At 35.1% G+C, this 20,149-nt stretch overlaps 2 protein-coding genes across 2 annotated transcripts in view; one reads left to right on the forward strand and one right to left on the reverse strand.

Moving 5' to 3' along the window:
- The window catches only part of LOC134844878 (uncharacterized), a 527,221-nt gene that overhangs the window by 146,117 nt on the left and 360,955 nt on the right, over positions 1-20,149 (reverse strand). The window lies entirely within an intron of this gene.
- LOC134845267 (uncharacterized) overlaps positions 1-20,149 on the forward strand; it is a 48,177-nt gene that overhangs the window by 12,600 nt on the left and 15,428 nt on the right. Inside the window, exons 6-9 of the mRNA XM_063862213.1 lie at positions 5,240-5,573; positions 5,784-5,988; positions 8,664-9,108; positions 14,060-14,384. Of these exons, the coding sequence (XP_063718283.1) occupies positions 5,240-5,573; positions 5,784-5,988; positions 8,664-9,108; positions 14,060-14,384 (1,309 nt within the window). The remainder of the gene's footprint in view (positions 1-5,239; positions 5,574-5,783; positions 5,989-8,663; positions 9,109-14,059; positions 14,385-20,149) is intronic.

Here is a 20,149-nt window from a genome sequence, read left to right on the forward strand (position 1 = left end):
GGTTTTAGGCTAAGCGAGTTTTGTGTTCCGACCATTGAAAATGGGGAGGAACTTTGTGTTCGGGTGTTTAAGTTTTTTTCAACTTTTTATTTTGTTTACTGCTCCAATCCTTGTAGTTTTCGAGATATGACTTGTTTTATGATTTTAATTTTAATTTGTCAGAATACTTAAATTTATTAAAAATCAAAAATCCTTGTAGTTGGTTACTGTGAGAATTCAAATGTGAGAATCTAATTAACTGTGAGAATCCAAATGCAACTGCTCTTTTGCTCTTAGTTTCCAAGATGTTACGTTTGTTATGTATTTTTTTCAATTGTTCAAAGAACTTAGATATTGAAAAAATTTCACAAAATTTGAAGTTTCTTTTTCTATAGTGAGGCTCTGTCAGGGTACTTACAGGAGTTGCAATATTTGCCTCCAAATATGACTGCTCAATTATCTGCAGTTTTCGAGAAAATCACAAAAGATATCTGCTCTTTTGTGATTTTTTCAACTAATTTCAAAGTTCCCAACCCTGTAGCTAGAAGTTGTCAGAGTTCATTCAGAGGCTGTGAGTCTTGCCCCCATAAAAATGACTGCTCACATACTTGTAGCTTTCCAGATATGGCGCTTTTTGTGACTCTTCAAAAAAATGTTTCAAATAACTTAAATTTCATGTTTTTAAAGTTTGAAATTCCTAACTCTGCAGTTGGCGGATCTCAGAGTACTCTGGGGGTTGCGAACCTTTTATCTAAATGTGACTGCTCAAATCCTGGCAATTTTCGAAATGTGACGTTTTTTTATGGGTTTTTCAAAAAAAATGTTTAAAAAATTTAAGTTTGAAGTTTTTCAACGTTAGAAATTCCCAACCCTGCAGTTGGGGGAGTCAGAATACTTTCAGGGATTGTAAATCGTGCCTCCAATTATAAGTAATCAAATCTGTGTACTTTTCAAGATCTGGCATTTTGAATGGTTTTTTCAAAAAAATGTTTTTGAAAAATTAAGTTTAAAACTTCTTGTAATTTGAAGTTAAAACATGTAGTTGGGTACTGTGAGAGTTTTCTCAGGCATTGGAAATCTGGCGCCTAATGCGACTGCTCACTGGCATTTATTTCCGAGATGTGACGTTTCTGAATTTATTTTTATAGTTTTTAGAGAACTTTGATATGAAAAACTTCACAAAACCTTATGGTTTTTCAAAATTCGAACTAAAATAAAACCTTACAAAATGTGAAATAACGAAGCTCAAGGAATGCAATTTTTTTTCCAATATTTACGGTTTTTTATGAGTTGTTAAAAGTTTGAAGCCCGAGTTTCTTTACACGCTAGTTTTTGTTATTTTAGTGTTAACTCAGCGGTTCTGAAAGGTAGGTTCTCATATAGCAGACAATTTAAGTTTTACAAAAATATTAAGTGCAATTCAGATTTATCATTTAAATTTAAACTACACTTTGAGTCAAAACATAATCGTTACTATTTTTTGTTTGTATTCGGTTGTAACTTTGTATTCGGTTGTTTTTTTTTTTGCTTTTTGTTTTCCAAGCAAAATCAGGCACCACAAATAATCATCGGACAAGGTCAAGTGATATATCATGTTAAAGCCCTTTCAGTCGTGATTCGAACAACACTAATTTTTTTTAAAAACTTTTCCTGGTGTTGAGAACAACCGGTCTGAGTTTTTTCATTTTTCTATGTTCCAGCGAGTAAAGCGATCGAGTAACGTTTGTTTTTATTTCACTTGCGAAGCAAGTGTATTAGTACCTTCTTTTTTTCTAACCTAAGTCGCAAATATTGGTACCACTTTTGGGGCACCTTTACAGCTTTTTCTTTGCATGTGCTTTGACATTCGAATAGTAATAAGTTAGCACAGTTGATGCATTTTTAATTCATCAATTGAACCGAAAAAAGTGATTTGATCCATAAAAAAATTGATAACTCGATTTCAGAAATTTTCTAACTCAATATATCTCGCAGTTTTTTGAAATGCATAGTTTATACATAATGTGACTTTATGCTTTGCTATTTATTTTATGCAAAGCTAGTGTGGATGCCCTCAGTTTGTTACATTCCAAATTTTTACTTGCAAAATTGAGTCTATTTGTATTTGGTGCCATTTATGCTGAATCGCATTGGCAATTAATAAGTATATGAAGCTGCTCTATTCGTGACTAGTGTTTGTCGGTTGATAAGCTTGCGTGGCTGAGTGGATAGTGTGCGAGACTCAAAATCTCTTGATTGCAGTAGGCCGCAGATTCGAATCCTCGTAGCCGAGTTTTTGCCAATTCGAGGTTTATTTCTACTTTTTCTTATTTAACTTCATAGAGCTGTTTTCATGAAGTTTTATCATCACACGAAGTATAAAAAAGACACTAACTTGAACAAAACGATTTTTTTTTCTGAGAATATGTTCGGAACATTCTGTGCTACTTGCAGAGCAACCGGCTATCCATGTTTTCATATGAAGTTTTTTTTTCAATGGTTTTTATCATTGAAAGTGGGCAGGGAGTTTAAGTTCGAATATGTTGATATGGTCACAAGAACGTCTAACGAAATGAGAAATATACCGTATTAGAGCCTTTCAATTGACGATTTGAGCTGCAATTTTTCTAAAATTAGGCAATTAAATTGCTACTATTGTTCAACATTGAGAAGTGCTAATTTGGTTTTTTTTAATTAGTAAAATCAGTAGTTTAATAAATTAGTAATAATTGGTAAAGAAATAGCAAAGTGGAAACCACGAAAAACAGGTTTTTTTCCCTCGTAAGATCTTTTAAAATGGCCTGGTGGAGAAAGAAATGGGAACATTAAAAAATTGTGAGCTCTATTCTTCACTAACTTTATTTAAATTGAGATTGTTATACAAGATTGTGTTATGTTATGAGTTGAAGTTTTTCAAACCACATTGAGTGCTTAGCCAATGTCCTCCATTTTCAAAATCAGTGCATTGCTTTAATTCTATTTGACAGTTTGATAGCTTGTGTTTTATCTTATCCACTTTTCCGTTGACTGGTGTTTGGAAAACAGGTAGATGGCATGGCGCTGCTGTGAACAGTTCTTAGGTTCTAACTCTGGAGGTCCGGATTTAAAATCTGGTAGCTGCTAAGTTGGTGTTACCTATGTTTTGTATTATCTTGTTTTTTGAGCACCTTTTTATTGTTTTCTTGCCCGTATTTGCGAGCGTTTGTGTGTCAGTTTTCTGATAACACTTTTAAATAGTCTATGAATGAAGGGAAGACACTTATGTAGGTCGCGATTAATTTTCCTCTTTTTTCAGGAAAAAATTAAGCTCAAACTTGATTATTTTTTTGCGGTTTGATTTTTGTTTAAGTTTAGTTCGTTTTCAGTTCCAAAGTAGATAGCAATTTTTAGATTTCCCAACGGAGTAAGAAAATTATCTATCGATTCAGTTTTCTTGGAATGGTTTAATTATTTTGTTGAAACAGTGTCAATCATAATTTAATTTTTATGTTCGAAGTGCAGTTGTTTTTGCTGTGAAATTCGAAAATTGCAGTTTTTATGATCCGATGAACGTATTTCAGACTCTTCCATAGGTTGTGATGATTTTTTTCTTTTTCCTGGAAAAGTATAAAATTTGTTCTCAAGTTTACTTTTTCGCGTTTTGACTTCAGTTTAAGTTCAGTTCATTTCTTTTGTTAAAAGGAGGGCAAATTCAACTATCGAACAGCAGAAGTTTAAAGGTCGCCAATACCGTGATCAACTTTAAATTTTGAAAAAAAATACGCTTGCGAATCGTAATCGTTATCAAAACGTAATATAGACTTTTTTCGGGTTAACAACTTGTTCAACAAAATCTCTTGGTTCATAATGAATTCTAATTTTTAAGCGTCTGGGACACTTATTCTGGAGGCAACGAATAGGCCTGGAACTGCAAAGGTACTGAGTTCGAATCTGACCAGGACCTATTTTTTTTCAAACGGTAAATATTGTTTCAAATAGAATTAGTGGCCAATTATTTAGCTTATCTGTTGTCGACTTAGATGCAGAATTAGCTTGCTGCATGCAGTTTTCATTGTAGCTGCTTTTTATGATTTTTTACTCGCATTTTTTAATTCTACTTTTCGCCTAGAAAATTTTTTGGCCTGAATGATTTCGGTTTATATTTTATCGGCTTAATCGTCTAATTTTGGGTTGTTCGAGGGAACCATAATTTCTTTGCTTTCCTCCGGGTTGCACAAAACGTTAAAGTCTCAGAATAGATTTTATAGTTCAAAGTTTTTCATTGCAACAATTTTATATTCGCTCAAAAACAATTTTCATTTTCGTTCAAAATGAATTTTCGTTAAAAGCGGTCGAATGTGTTTCTGGACGTGTTTTTTGCCAATAGAACATGATTCCAGACAACATTTTGAATTTTTTTTAGTTGTTCGAAAGAGTTACCGTTGTTTTTAGACTTACGTGATCTCTTTTTCTTTCCTGTCTGCTAACTTGCATTGCTGTTTTCGTGGTATCGCAAGTGATGCAAAGCTCCGCTTCGCCTCTGTGTTCAATTATCACATTTCCCTGCAAAATGAAAATTTTACATATGATCAAGTTTTCTCAAATTGGGTTAACTTTATCAAAAAAAGTGTCAAGCATACATTTTTCTAGAAATTCAAAGAGCTTTCAAGCCATCTATTTTTTGTTGAAATTCAAAAGTTTCTTCAAAAGTTCTTAAAACTCTTTTCTTGCGTTCATTTACTGTTTTCCAACTGTCTGTTGGCCATGTTTTCAAAAAATAAGTCAGTAGTTTTTGTTTCATACCGTTCATTTTAGCGTTTCCAGCTGTCAGCGAGCGTCGTGTAGTAATAGGAGTCTTCTTTTTTTGCAATCCAACTTATATCAAATAGTGTTCTTTTTGGTGGCAATTGTGCGCATAACATTAGACTAGACTTACTTTATTAGTGGCTAGTGTTAATGAGAAACTCGAGTTTTTGCTGCAAATGCGAGGACGTGAGAATCTTAATCTCCAGGCTGGCGGTTCGAAAGTTTTATTTTTCAAGGCTAGTTTTGTAATTTTTCCTCATTTCACTTTTTACAACAATTTTTGGTGTTTTATTGCTTGTTTGCGAACTGTATCTTTGCCTCTGAGTTAGTTCTAAAGTTTTTTTCGTTATCAAAAAATTTGATAATTTTGCCTGCTATAATGTGCATAACTTTCTAGATAATAATTGAAAAACGTTAGTCTGAATATTTGAGTTCGTCAACATTTTTGATTCTTTGTTGTGCACGTTTTAATACAAGTATTTTTCTGTTTTTGTAGGTCAGATGCGGCCAGCTTGTTTCAATTCTTTCCAGTGAACAAGGTGTTTCAGAACATGAGCAATGCTTTAAACAACTCAAGACTTGCGAACCAATGGCCCACGCCGGTTACGTCATCGCCGACTCCCGCTGCGACATCCTACTATGGGTCAAATGACAACAACACAGGGACAAACATGCAACATCATCATCACACAATGCAGGATTACAACAATGGGGTGCATCAAGGGTATAACAGTCGAAACAGTCAAGCTCAACAGGGAGCGCATAACAGTCACGGTGGTCACGAGATGAAACAGGAGGCACATAATAAAGGGACGTCAAAATATAATCAGGTTAGGTTTGCTCACGAATTTCAGTAGACTTAACCATATGGTTTGTGTTCCCTATTGAAAATCAACTGAGATAAAATTTTAAATAAAAACCATGCTATTAGAATGGTCAACTTATTTTTTAGTGTAGCCATGAAAAAGCGTTCCTGCCCGTTAAGTGGGTGCAGCTGAAAATTGTCTGTAGCTTGATGGTTTTTAAATTGAATTTTTCAGTCAAGTCGTCATGAAAGCGAGAAACGAGACGCGAGGGCAAGAAACTTGTATGAAAGCATGTCAGAAATCTCCGATCGAAATAAATCGATGACTCCAGCTTCACAAAGCCAACAATCAACATTAAACACATCGGATGACAATTCTAACAGACGAAGATTTGCCAAGCGAGACATGCAGATGCAGATACAGCCTAGTTACGGAAAAAGTAAGTGATACATGAATTTGTTTATGAATTGAGGTTTTCTACGGTGACATTAAACGAACAAACGCTAATATTGATAATATGGATGAATTTAAGCTAATTACCCTGTATTTTTTCACTTTGGTGAGCTTTTTTTATTGTGGTTCAGCTAGCTTATTGTTGCGTATTAGCTTCTTATATGACAAGATTGATGTTATTGTGTTAATTTTATAGGCGTTTAAAGTTTTAAAAAATATTTTTCTAAAAATTCTTTTTTTAATTTTTTTGAAGTTTAATTATTCTTTTTAAAATTTCATTGTTCTTTTTTCTTCGTTCATGTGATCTTTGTTTTTAGCAAGCAATCGAAAGGTTTTTTATACATCCGGATGTTCTTGATGGACATGCAATTTGTTTGGTACCATGATTTTCAGCGAAGTTTCTAGGTGGATTTAGGAATTTCTGGATCATGATTTTTGAACCGGAACTTCTTTTTTCGTATCCTTTCCATCTAATAGTAATCAGAAAAATATAATGGAATTTGTTAAGCTTGAATGCTTTATGTTTTGGCCATTAAGTTGTATAAGAATTGCAAAATTTTCCTGGGTTTTCAGCTGACGGTTTCCGCTTAATTAATTTATTGTTTCTTTTTTAAGAGAGCCAGATTTTATTTCGAACCGATATGTAGTTGGTATTGCTTTGCTTCACCTCTGTGTAAATAACCCAATCCTTATACTCTCGAGAGCAGGTGTCTTACCTCAAAGAAACTCTCAGCTTGGCTTAGAGGTAATGCGGTTTCCTCTGGACCCTAAGGTTCGGGTTTCTATTTCCGTTTTTTCAGTATGCATAAAATTGGAAAAAAAATTCCTGGAAAAATTGAATGGTCATACTTTCGTTTGCCTGCTTATGTTTTGTCGGCCACATCGCGGAATTTTTATGCGACCAGCAGTTTACGTCCTAGATGCAAGTCTTCGATTTATTCTTGTAATTTGTTAACTTAAGAGCCCTGGTTTAGTTTTTTCCGCTTTAAAGCTTCTTTCGGCCTAAATGGTTCCGGCCTTTAATTTTATCGGCTTAGTTCCAATATTCTGTCTCTTCAAGCGTAAATATTGATTGTGTTAAGAAAATCAGGTAGTTTGTGAGGCAGAAGTTCAAAGTTAATTGCTCTGAAAGTTTCAAGTACAACAATTTCGTATTGCACTTTTTATCGACTCAATGGGCGTCTACCCACGTATTGTCGACTTAGTGTCCGCTAAGTAAAAACAAAAAGTCTTTTTTTTATTTTGTTATTTTCGGCTCATTTTCTATAGTCGCACGCTTGAACTTCTGTGCTTGCGCTTTGTCAAAAGAGATGCGAAGCTAGGCTTTGTATCTGTATCACGCCTTGCGATTAGCGACCGTTATCAAATTAGAATAAATACTTTTTCTCCATTTGAAACGTATAACAAAATATCTCATTTTATCATTTTAATTTTCTGAGCCTGCACTTTTGACAACCTACAGACATCTGTTTAGTATATCTGCAATTAAGTACGCGTTGTATTCCTTTTTTATGTTGGTTCTAATTTTGCATTTTGCACCCGGTGTAGTTTCAGTTGTTTCGTTTTTTTTTCTATCTATTTGGCAGGGGTGGATCTAAGTTTTTCTCAAGGGGGGGGGGGGGGGTGGACCAAATTGATTTTCCGATATTTCCCAAAGCACTAAAAAGTCCATGTTTTGACCAGAATTTGTGCGCCGCAGGCAAAATTTAAAAAAACAAGGCCTTAAAGGCTTCTTTTGAAAAAAATTTACCAAAAAATTGCGTTTTTTCGGCGCGCGCACCCCCTTAAAGTTAGCGTATATAGGCAGAAAGATTTTGGGTCCGTCAGCCAAAAAGGGATATCTCAAAATAGTTCAAAGGGGGGCCCTTTGGCTCGGCAGGGGGTCGAATCCCTGAGGGGGGGAAGCGTCCGCCCCTCTCCCCTAAATCCGCTTCTGCTATTTGGTGTTAAAATGTTTCGGCTGATATTATCTACTAATGGCCTGATATTGCGTCGTTTGATGAACGAAAAAAAATTGAATGCTTTTTGTCTTGAGGCTTGAAAAGTTATTAGAGATTTTTATGAAAACATTTTTTTTTCAGCGAAACGGGTGTCTGTTGAAGTATTGTCGGCTTTGTTAACGCGTCTTAAGTTTTGTTCCTATTTTTATTTGACTGAATTGGCATGCTTTTATTGAAATGATTTTTACACTAGACAAATCGAAACGAACAAACATTCTCGAACTTGGATATTTTTAGTTTTTTGCGACTTAGCGTCTTTGGTCTGATTTTCTGTCGACTAGTTTACCCGCTCATATATGTGTTGTTACACGCCTACTTCGCTTGTTTGTAAATTATCCAATCATTCTGGGTGGTAAATTGGATGGTACAATCTCTTCTAAAGATACGAGAATGTAATCTTCGCGACATTTATAAAAAAAATTGTATATAGAAATTTATTCAACTAAGCTAAATTGCAAATAAAAGTTACGTTTATATTTTATCCTTTTCAGACTCATAAGTTTTAAAAAGCGCGCAAAATACACAAAAAAAATCTGGAGCATGCCAAAAGTGGTATTTGAAAGAATAATATCTATTTTTATGTGCCACATTTTTAGCTGCAGTCAAGGTATGATTAATCAATTGAAACATGAATTAATTAGTATTTTACATTCCACTTCAGACACTATTTCATCGCAGTTCCAATATCAGAAGCGGTGCAAGAAGGATACGTTCTGCGTTGTCATTCCAGACGAAGTGGGAACATCAGCCTACTATTGTACAAATGTACTCTATGAGATCCCAATTCAGATTTGGAACCCTACAGTTTGGAAGATGGAGATCGCAACTAAGATCAGAAACAGCACGAACACTCGTCATTTGATGCCATTTGCTGAATACCCTTTCCAGACAGAAGGAAGTTTCTTGTTAGGATCAAATGAAACCACTAAATTGAAAGTATTCTTTAAAAGCCAATATCCTGCGGATTACGTTGCGGAGTTGGTGGTTGAGGCAAAATCTCTGAGAAATAACATGGACACTCGCCAGGAGTCATTTGTAAAGAGCGTCAAAATCAGTGCAAATGCCGATGACATGCACATTGTGCCCTTCCGGATGCTTCCAAGCGGGTAAGAAACTCGTAGTCGTCTTTTTTATTGTCACAAAAAGATCATATGCAGCACATTGTATATCAAATCATGTGAAAGAACGTTGCTGAATTTCGTAACAGTTTTCACGGTTATTCTGGAACTGAATAGTTTTGCACAGTTTAGTGGCATTTTGTCTAGAGTGAGAAATTTACATCACAGGGGTCGTCTTCTCTTAGACAATTGTTTTTTTTATATGGTGTTTAAAGTCTTGATATTTTCGTCTGTGGTTATCGCGTACCAAGTAATGATGGCTAAACGTGTTCAGAATAATAACCTTCATGAGTTGATTGGAATAATAAGCAATTTGTTGTTCCGATCATTGACAATGGGGATGAACTTTGCATTCTGTTGTTTCAGTTTTTTAAAGTTTTCTTTTGTTTTCCACGCAAAATCACGTGCCACAAATAATCATCGGAAAACGCCGTGTGGTAAATTTTGTTTAAGCATTTTCAGTCGTGATTCGAACAATATTTTTCGAGAAAAACCTGTTTTAATTTTTTTCTGTTGTAATTTCAAGCGATTAAAGCGATCGACTAACATTCGTTCTATGAAAATTGGTGGTCTAGAAAAAAAAACCCGAAACTAGAAAAAAATAATCTTTAAGCTTCTGTTGAAGCGTTTGCTCGGCAGTAAAAGTTCTCCAAAAAGTTAAAAATTATTTCGCACAAAAGATAACTTTTTTATCAGTTTTTTTTTCATTTTTTATTCCGTTTTTGAAGGAAACTGTTGTCGATTAGTCGTAATTCACTCACATTCTACGAGTTTGTTAAGCTTTCTCATCACATTTAGAACAAAAAAAAACGTTTATGTAATGAAAAAAAAAAACCTTATAGTGTAATTTTTTTATGAGGCCGGAACATTCTGTGCTACTTGCACAACAACCAGCTATGATTGTTTCAATTGTGTCGTTTCTAGAATTCATTAAATCATTTAATACTGAAAGCAGATTCCGAATCAAAGTTTTGCTAGATAGGTTTCTAAAACTAATTGGAAGAAGACCAATTTTCAAATTTCTTCCTTTTTGTTTTAATTTTTCCCAGAACACGCATTTGGAACAATTAGAGAGCCTCAATTCAATTTTGCACAAAAACACCACAGAACATTTCTTTACCTTTTCTCAAAAGTCGGAGTAACGACATGAGTAGGCGTTTTCAGTTGATTACGAATTAATGCTACGATGTTTTGCATTCCTGCGAAAATAAAACAAGCAAATACGGAGTTCATCGATGATAGAAATATCAAAAGTAGGCGAGCGGACTGCAGATGACATAGAAGACTTTTACAAACGTTTAAATTGTAAGAGAATATCTGAAAAAAATTGAAAAGATCTTCATTTTTTGGCTCAAGTTTTCAAATTGTTGTAATAGTTGGGTAATTAAGGCATTCAATCGTCGATCAAAATAAGTCTAAAAAACTTTTTTTTTGCACCGAGAATTTTAATGCTATGCTATTTTTACTTGATTCATTTGTAAAAGCTGGAATCACGACTAGCTCTACCGATGTTTCTTTTGTTCATAATCTAGCGCGGAAAATGCACCAGATTCCAAGTTCTTCCTTTTGCGTGATCGAAACGAAATCTCATTAGCAGTCCTTAAATCAGAGTTTTTGCACGGATATGAGCAGTCGCTGAGCTATTAGCATAGTTGACAGATTGGTATTTAGTTAATCTAACAACTGAATCGCTTTTTGCTATGCGTTAACTGATAGCTGTAATATAATTAAAACCGAGAATCGTTGGAAAAATCAGCTTAAAAATTAAGGTTGGTTATAGTATTTCACACAGCTTTTAATGAAAATTATTTTATTGGAAATCATTTTTATGACCATGTGAAAAATGGGTAGTAACATTGTATTCAGGTGTATTTCTATTTCTTTTAATATATCATATTAAAACCTTTCAGTCGTGATTTTAAAATTTACGAAACGTTGTCACAGTATTGAGAAAAACAGGTTAAAAAAATTTGACTTCAGTCTAAACTCGGGCGAGCAGGCTTAGAATAGGTAATTTTTGCTCCATTTAGGCCGTGAAAACTTAATTTTACTAAATTAAAGTTGTTTTGGAGTTTTTAGCGCCATTTGGAAAATAAAAAAATATTAAATTCAAAAAATATCGGACTTTTTGAGTTTTTTGTATTCTTAGTCATTTTTCAGTAAAAGTGTTGTCGAATTTGCCTAATTTACTATGACTGTCGATTATTCTTAAGTTTCATTTTTAGTTTTTTGTTCAGATCCTTATATGAACTTTTGTTCAGATCCTTTTATGAATTTTTTATGAACTGGAACCAATTTGAAACTAGTATTTATGTCCATAAATTAATTTTAACTAACCAACAATCATGATCCATAACTAACACTTACAATTATTTGTAACGCTGGAACTATTCATAGTTTCAGCATCAGAACAGAATAATTATAACTTAGAAGACAGTCATTCTCCTTCAGAACTGTTCCAGATATCGAACTCACAAATACCATTATACACTAGATCTATTGAGACTAGGAGATATAAGAGTAAGATTAAGATCGGTATTAGACTAAGAAGTTGCACGAATCTATCCGGACGAAAATAAGAGCGTGATGAACAGACAGTGTACCTTGTCTGAAGTTACTCTGTGGTGCGACCAAGAGTCTCGAGCTAGACCTTAACAAACTTAGATTTAGCAAATCCAATAGAAATAAGATTAAAAAATACATCACAAAATGTTCGATGGTATAGAAAACTGTTGGTACTTAAATTAAAGTTAGATACATTAAATTTGTAAAAAGTTCCTTGCTTCTCAAGGACTCGTATCCTCATCTTTCATAACTTATGCTTCCTTGTTCCTTCATCTAAAACATAACCATAATCAATCAGAAACTAATATCATTTAAATTTTTATATCAACTTTTTCTGAAATTTATATTTTTTCTTTGGGCCTGAACTTTTATTTTAATTTTTCTTTAAGCCAGATCATCCAGGCTATCCTTGGATCGTTAATTTCAAACCTAATCCTAAATTTTAATTCATTTAAAAATATTTGATCATCAAGGCTTTCCTTGGATCAATCAGAACAAACCCACCTCCTAGTAAAAAGTTTTTAATGACCTCAAACGTCGATTCGCTCCCCAACCTTTAACAACGACCCAAGATAAACAGAATTTTTTGATCAACTAACTAATATAATTAAGGTAAACAGTGAACAACTTCGGTTACTCATCCTTCACTTGAGCCCCTCTTAGTTGACCCCGGCTTAAACACATCATAAACTTTGTAACATCCAAAATAGTATCTAACGATCTACTTGTGTTCTTATTAAACCTGAACCTTGTGGATTGATTACTATTCTCCAACCCTTGATCACAAATCACAACCTTAAGTAAGATTAAGTAAGTTTTTCTTAAAATAAAAATTAGTCACCGAGAAAGTACAAATTCCTTCTAACGAATCGCTATACTCTCTCTCTTTTTCAAACCTGTCTACACTCGGCAACATATGACCCACGATTAGGATAACCCCACAAAAATCGTAAGAACTAACAGTTAAGGAAATAAAAAAATCTAACCCCTGGATTTTGCAACCATCACTCTAACACCTATGTCAAGAGATAATCTAGGAAACAAACAAACAGTACTCCACAATTGCCTAATTAAAAACGAAAAATACTATCGTGTAATTACATCACACAAACAAAAAATAGGATACATCAGATCGGAAAAACACAAGAAAAAAGGCAATACTCACAAAACAAAAACAAATTATTAAACAAAATTTTTCCAAAACACGAAACGCAGTTTCGGAATCTGACACAACTACAATACAGGACCTTCACAACCTTCGAGATTTTATCGACGACAAAAATAAACGAATAAACGACCAAAAATATTTTTCCGAATCAGAATCCACAACACCATCATCTATAAAAGGTAAACGCAGAATAAAAAATTCAGATCTTGGAAAACCAATAAGACTCTACTTGGAATCAATCAATAAGGCATATTGAAAGTTACACAATAACCGTAATTCCCCACAAAAATTGATTCAATACGACGAAAATTTTAATGATAATTCTATTCTTCCTTTTGTCATTCATCCACAAAGCGATCCCGCTAGAGGAGAAGTACAACTTTGCCATAATGTAATTGCAGAAGCCTTTATCTTTCTTCGGGTTCATGTGGAGCATCATGGGCTCTCTTAACGGTATTGACTTCCTTCGTTTCGGATAAGTTTTGTAGTTTCATCTTAACCTGTTTTTTTGGAACAACAGGTCTATATTGTTATAGCAGTTTGTTATCTTCTGTGAGGCAAGCAACCTAGCTTATGCTAATTTAATCTTAAAACTAACTTAACTCTTCCAATCCTACGTGCAATGTGAGCTGAAAATGTTCAGCTATACTAGGAGGGTAATTCCACAAACAGGATAATTAGATCTAGATCATGGTGCTAGATCTAAGTCTCTAATTTAGCTGAAATGCATGTTTTTTGCGTTATCGGATCAACCCGGCTCAAAGACTTATTGAGTTATGACGTGCTCTTCAAAGAACTGATGAATGCAGATGGCTGAATAACCATGCGAAGCTATATTCACACGGGCGAATAGCCACGTTAGAAGTTTTTTGCTCTTCGAGTTGCACCCCATGATTAGTTTTTGTCAAATTTTTCTGGTGCGGCTTTGAAAGCGAACTTTCACTGTTTAAGTTAGAAAGTTTAAGGCTGAATCCGTCGGCGAAGATTTTTTAAATATTTGAATTAGGGTTAAGATTTCTTTTTTGCTTTATGTTCGTCGATCTAAGAAGTTCTAAGGTCTGCGCGTTTTCGAAGATGGTTTTCAGATAGAAGTAATTGGCTAGCTGTTCATTATGCTCCCTTATAGAGAGTTTTGGATCATCATCTTTTAATTTTTTCAGCTGTTTGTTGACATTGTTTTACATAGTGACTCATTTGATATGGTAGGACCTATTCGGAGATACCACATAACCAGTTGAATCTGCTGCCAATGAAACCTGGAACCAGCCAGCTGACCGAAGTAATCGTCCAAAACAGATCAAGAGTGACTGCCAATGTCTACATGGTCATCAATCAGCAGCAACAGTCAGGGCCAAGTGTCGGTGTGAGCAAATTCAATGAGTTGCAATTGGAGCGTCCCTTGAGCAAGTTGTCGTACAATACGCACGGCTATGTGGATCTTGGTGCGAACGGCATCAACTACGATCAATTTACGCTCACTTTGAAGACCAAAGTCCCTTTGTATTGCAAGGACACAAAGGCAAAAGTGAAAGTAAGTGTTCTATGATATATAACTCTTATGGGGCTAATATGTAGGCCCACCAAGAGCCGGTCTATTAGATCTGTATTGCTGACCGTTATCATTGCTTATTAGCTGGCATCAGTAGAAAGTAAAGACGTCAAATAGGTTTGAAATTTTGGTGCTATCGAAATCAATCTAATATTACAAAAATATTCAGAAATGAGCGAATAAAACTGATAAAATGTTACTTTGTTGTAGCTAATTCTAAGTTAAAACTATTAAAAAGAATAAGGAATTAAGATGAATTAGTCGGTAAGTTAAAACATTAAAACAATGAGAGATCATTCTCTCCGCCGGAGAGAATGGCCAACGAAGGTCATATCAGAGTGACCATTTAAATAAACTAATATTTTTTGCAGTAATTGCAAAACATGATGTAAATCACAACATTCCCCTAAGCACGAAAAAATTTTAAATTACGAATAAAATAATGCACAACGACTAACTAAGTCTGACTCCTTTCTCCCCCTTTAAGGACGAGGAAAAGAAAAAATTTAAGCGCCGTAAATGAGGAACTGACACTAACTAAAGCGCCCCTATGGGATTAAATACAGCAACTAAAACTGTGAGAATGGTTATCCGGATTCCGACGGATAAGGGCTGGGTTAAGATAAGTTTAAAATGCGATGAAGTTGTCACCAAGTTTTATGGGTGGAGCCCTGATTTGCGATACACAAACTAGAGGGAGGTCGACTTAGAGAAAATTATGAGAGCACCAGATGATGTTTTCCTTTACTGATGATTTATCCGAAGGATTTTTGATAAAGTACTCAAGTTTACTGATCAACATTTTGATACCTGAAGATTAGCACCGGTTTATAAGGTAATATGTGCTCCTTGATATGCCAATATAACAGATTAGGGTAAAGCTAAGTGTTTACAAAGTTTTATAATCATTTAGAAAGTTTTCAAGTTCAGTATTAAAAAGTTCGCTGTCTAGATCAGAATGATCTCCAAAATTTTCTACTTTCATCCTCAGCGATTCGTCAGTTGATGAGGTTGACATTTGGTCTGAAGATGTTGGATTTGAGTCTAGGACAATTAACTCCGCAGGAGTCGTCTTGTTGTTGGTCTCGTGTGATTCCTCAATTTCTATCACGATAGGATCGGCCGCAGAACCGGAGGCTTCTTGAACGTTCTCTACGGCATCAATAAAATAACGTTTGCCATAAAATTTTGATGGGCCGACATTTCTACTAGAACGGCGGATGGTAGGAGGAATTTTTCCGGATATGATGGTAGTATTGGGAGGTATAGCGCACTCGTCAGTTGAGTCGCTTATCTCGTACACCGGGAAATCTGTAGGTGAGTTGTTATCCGTTGGATTACACTCGTCTTGCAGGTCCTGTTGTTCGATGGTGTCTTTGTCCCCTCCCTGGTTCACGGTTCTCTGTTCCGCAGTATTAGGTGTTCGGCAGGCGGGTATTATGCTTATTGGGCACTCGTAAGATTGGTCCATAGATTGTTCTCTGTTAGGGTCAATGTCGTTTTCTAAAATCTCAGATTTTATTTCAGAATTGGTTACAGCGGAATTAGAATTATTTCCGATTGAGAGGTGAGGTGTATTTGGGTCTGAAATAAAGCGCTCTCTGGCTACGTCTCTACAAGGGAAACCGCCCGCTATCCATTCCCATTCACTAGTATCCGAAATATCCGAAGGAATTAGCATAGATTCATCCGAAGCAAGGTAACCTGGAGGAGTTGATGACTTCTTTGAGTGCCGTGTTTGTCTTCTTGTAGATTTGTGTGATGACCCTGATATGCGTGTCCTAGTTAAGTTGTCAGATGGGGTCGGATCCAATTGTCTGGTCATTTTTTTCGTTGGCTTTTTTGATCTTGGTTTCCGTGTTGCGCCTTCCTGTTTCTGACCTACTTCAACATTAGGATTAGGAAAATACGGGAATGAAATGTTTACTTTAAAAGGTCTCATTTTATTTGAGGTAGAAATAGGAATCGCAATGTCGGATTTTCGTATTATTTTTCCGTCGGACAACTCTACTGTCGAAGTGGATGAATTTATAATTCTTTTATTTAGTTCCTTATAGAAACAGTCTCGGTTGATGTTACCGTTAGTTTTCCGAAGGATTTTACCTCTGAATGGACTTTTGATTGGTAGTCTATTGGAGGTGATTTTCGAGGATGAAGCGTAGTCTGTGTCGTAGCCTTTTTCAGTCGAGTTTTGGTTCTTCTTGGCTATCAAATCGTCCTTGTAGCCGTCCTCTAGTCTATTATCCGCGTTCCAATCCTTAGCTCGTTCCTTAGACAGTATTGATTTCCCTTTGTCTAAAATTCCAAAGGAGGGTTTACCAGAAGCTAATTGTTTCCAAATATTATTTGGTTTTCTGTTATAGTGAATCTCGAAGGGTGAACATTTAATTTTTGATTGATAGGTAGAGCGTAAATTCCAGATGATTTTTGAAACGGCATTTTGCAGTGTACATTTATGATGTTCTTTTGAAATAGCCAGTAGTTTGACTTTCACAGTGTGTACTAATTTTTCGACTAATCCGTTGGAACGATGGTCGCCTACTGTACAAAAGATTATTTTGATGTTGTTGGAATCGCAGAATAATTTAAAGTCTTGACTTGTAAAGCAAGTAGCATGATCTACCCTTGTAGAATAAGGTATTCCGTGTAAGAATATGTAGTCTTGTAAAAATTCTATAACTGTTTTTGAAAAAGTAGACGATGTAATTTTTGCCGACGGAAATTTAGAAAATCTGTCAATGCAAAGTAAAATGTATTTATTTGACCCCCAATAGGAATCCAAAGGACCAGCGAAATCTAAATTAAATTCTTCGTTTGGTTCCGATAATGGAGGAAGTTCACTAATTTGTGAATTAGGGATAACAGTTTTCAAATTCTTACCCGCCGATGTACACTCTGAGCAATTTATTCCGTGAAAGTAAATTTGTCTGTTAATATGGGGCCACCAGATGTTTTGAGCCAAATATTTCATTCCGAATTGACCTGGATGTGTTTCGTGAAGGGTCTTCATCATCGCGTTTCGTAAGGTAAATGGAATAACGAGTTTGCCGTCCATGTAAAGTAATCCGTCGGATTCATGTAGGTCACGGGTGAAATGTTTGAAATACGGAGAATCTGCATTAATCTTCTCCACCTTATTTTGAAGTGCTTTAACAATTTGACTTAACATGGGATCGTCTTCTGTCAAGAGAGCTACTAACTTGGCGTTAAATAAAATATTTAAATCCAAGGGTCGATCCGGCAACTTCAAATTTTCACGGTATTTTTTAACGAGATTAGCGTGATCTGGTAAGAGCTGGAAGTCTAAATCTACGGAAATACCGGAAGTGGTGGGATTAATTACAATATTCTTATTATTCATATTAACAGTATCTACAATTTTTTTATCTACAGGTGAATTAATAAAACTACGATTAAAGATTAAAAAAATAAAGAAATGCGGAGTTAGAAATGGAAATAATTAATGTATTTGTATTAGAATAATCCGTTGGAATGCAGTTTGAGGTACAAAATTCTGTTCTTTTGTGATTAAATGAACAAATTGGAAAAGACGAGTTAATAAGCTTTAATACTGCTGCTATTAGGTAATTACGTAATAAAGCGTAATCGGAATTTTCCAGATTAGAACCAATGGCTGAGCAAGTAGTTCTTATTTTCTCCGACGGATTTAATGATTTATTAATCTTGTTAATATTTGCTACTACGAATTCCTCGTCGTAATGTGATATTGGAAGAGTTTTTCCGGATGGAATTCTAGAAATAAGGTCAGTGAAGCCCATATCTTTTCCTGCAATATGTTTGATTGAGAAATTAAAAGGTAATAATCTGTCTACCCATCGTGTTAATCTACTGTGATAGGTTTTGTTTCCGTATATTGGTGATAGGGCGGATAATAAAGCTTTGTGATCGGTAATTACTTCGAAATCTGATCCGTAAAGGTAGTTCTTATAATGTTCGACAGCCCATACAACCCCTAGTAGTTCGAGCTCGTTCGTAGAATATTTAGACTCGTGTGGGTTTAAAAAGCGTGAAGCAAATGAGATTGTTTTCCAATCGTTCCCGTGGAGTTGTTCGAGCGAAAGTCTATTATGTGACGCGTCAGTTTTTACTCTGGTTTTGCGTTTTACGTCGAAATGGGTATTCTCTGTTAGGTTTACGATTTCATCTTTAATTTTTTCAAAGGCTTTTGTATGGTCGTCATTCCATTGGAATATTGATTTCTTATTTAGGAGCGGTCGGAGTGGGCTTCCTAAGGATGCTAGATTTGGGACGAGTTTAATGTATTGGTTTATAGAACCAAAAAATGATCGTAATTCTTTCAAATTCTTCGGAATAGGTAAATCTTTTATGGCTTTCGATTTGTCGAATAACGGGGTAATTCCTGATTTAGAGATTTTGAATCCCAACCATTCTATTTCTTTTTGAAAGAATTTACATTTTGACCATTTTACAGCGAAGTTATATTCGTCAAGGGTAGATAAAATTTTTAACACAATATTCTTGTGGTCTAAGAATGTTCCTTTGGAAGAGATTAAAATGTCGTCTAAGTAACAGTTAGAAAATGGGATTGAACCTAAAGTAGAGGCCATTACACTTTGAAATTCGTTAGGCATATCCCCTAGGCCGTAAAAACCAGTTAAGAATTGGTAGGTACCCGTAATATCACCGCCCACGATACTGAAGTTACATTGGTTGCTAGTAAATTTATCTAGTGCTAATTGGCTGTACGCGTTTTTTAAGTCTAAGTTAGTAAACCACACTTCTCCAACGGAATCATTAGTAATTTGTGCCGCGACATTGTCTACCAGTTCATGAATGTTTGGCATTTGATATTTGTTCTTGTAAATCTGTTTGTTTATGAACTTGGAATCTAAGGCTAACTTGATGGATTTGTCTTTTTTACAAGTGATGACTATTGGGCTAATAAATCTGTCTTCATCGCAATTTTCTAATTTTTTAATATGTCCCTCTGCTTTTAGTCTATTGAGTTCTGTCTTGACAGCGTCCAGTAAGTGAAGGGGGACTCGTCTTCCCTTTAGTTGGATTGGTTTTAAGGGTTCGTGAAAATGGGTGATTTTCATCTGATTTTTAATTTTTCCGATCCGAAGGAATAAATTTTTGAATGATTTTGATATATTTAGAATTTCTCTGTCTTGGTTTGTTTGAGATATGGAATTTATTGACTTACACTGCTTGTTAGTCTGGAAATGTGGGAAGTGTTTCTGTGAGACTTCTATCCCCACTTTCGGAAGGTTGTCGTTTCCTAAGATATTTCTCTCATGTCCTTCGGTTAGGAAGAATTGACAGTCGTTGTCTGACCAACCATTTGAAAATATCGAGAGCTTCACCTTTCCAGTGATGTTTATGGCATTATCTGTGAATCCACAGTAGAGGTCTCTAGTTGTCTTATCCACCGGATAAATTTTCAAGTAAGGGTCACGTAACTTTAATTCGTGTAGTACGTTTTTCTTAAGGAAGCTCACCGGGCTAGCTGAATCCACTTGAATGTTTAAAATTACTTGGTTTTCTTTTCCGAGTCCAATGTTCAGTAATTTCTTCAATTCTTTTCCATCATTATCGAAAATCGTAGTTACATTTAGTACAGAATAATCGTCGTTTTCACTTTGTCCAGATTCCGACCATGCGTTTATGACGCCACAACATTCTCTATCCGTGTGGTCAGTATATACATCCGGAATATCCGACGGATTAAAATCTGTATTATCTACAATTTGAGTATTTACAAT

This window comes from Symsagittifera roscoffensis, chromosome 4, assembly GCF_963678635.1.
Source record: "Symsagittifera roscoffensis chromosome 4, txSymRosc1.1, whole genome shotgun sequence".
In the NCBI taxonomy this organism is placed as follows: domain Eukaryota; kingdom Metazoa; phylum Xenacoelomorpha; order Acoela; family Convolutidae; genus Symsagittifera; species Symsagittifera roscoffensis.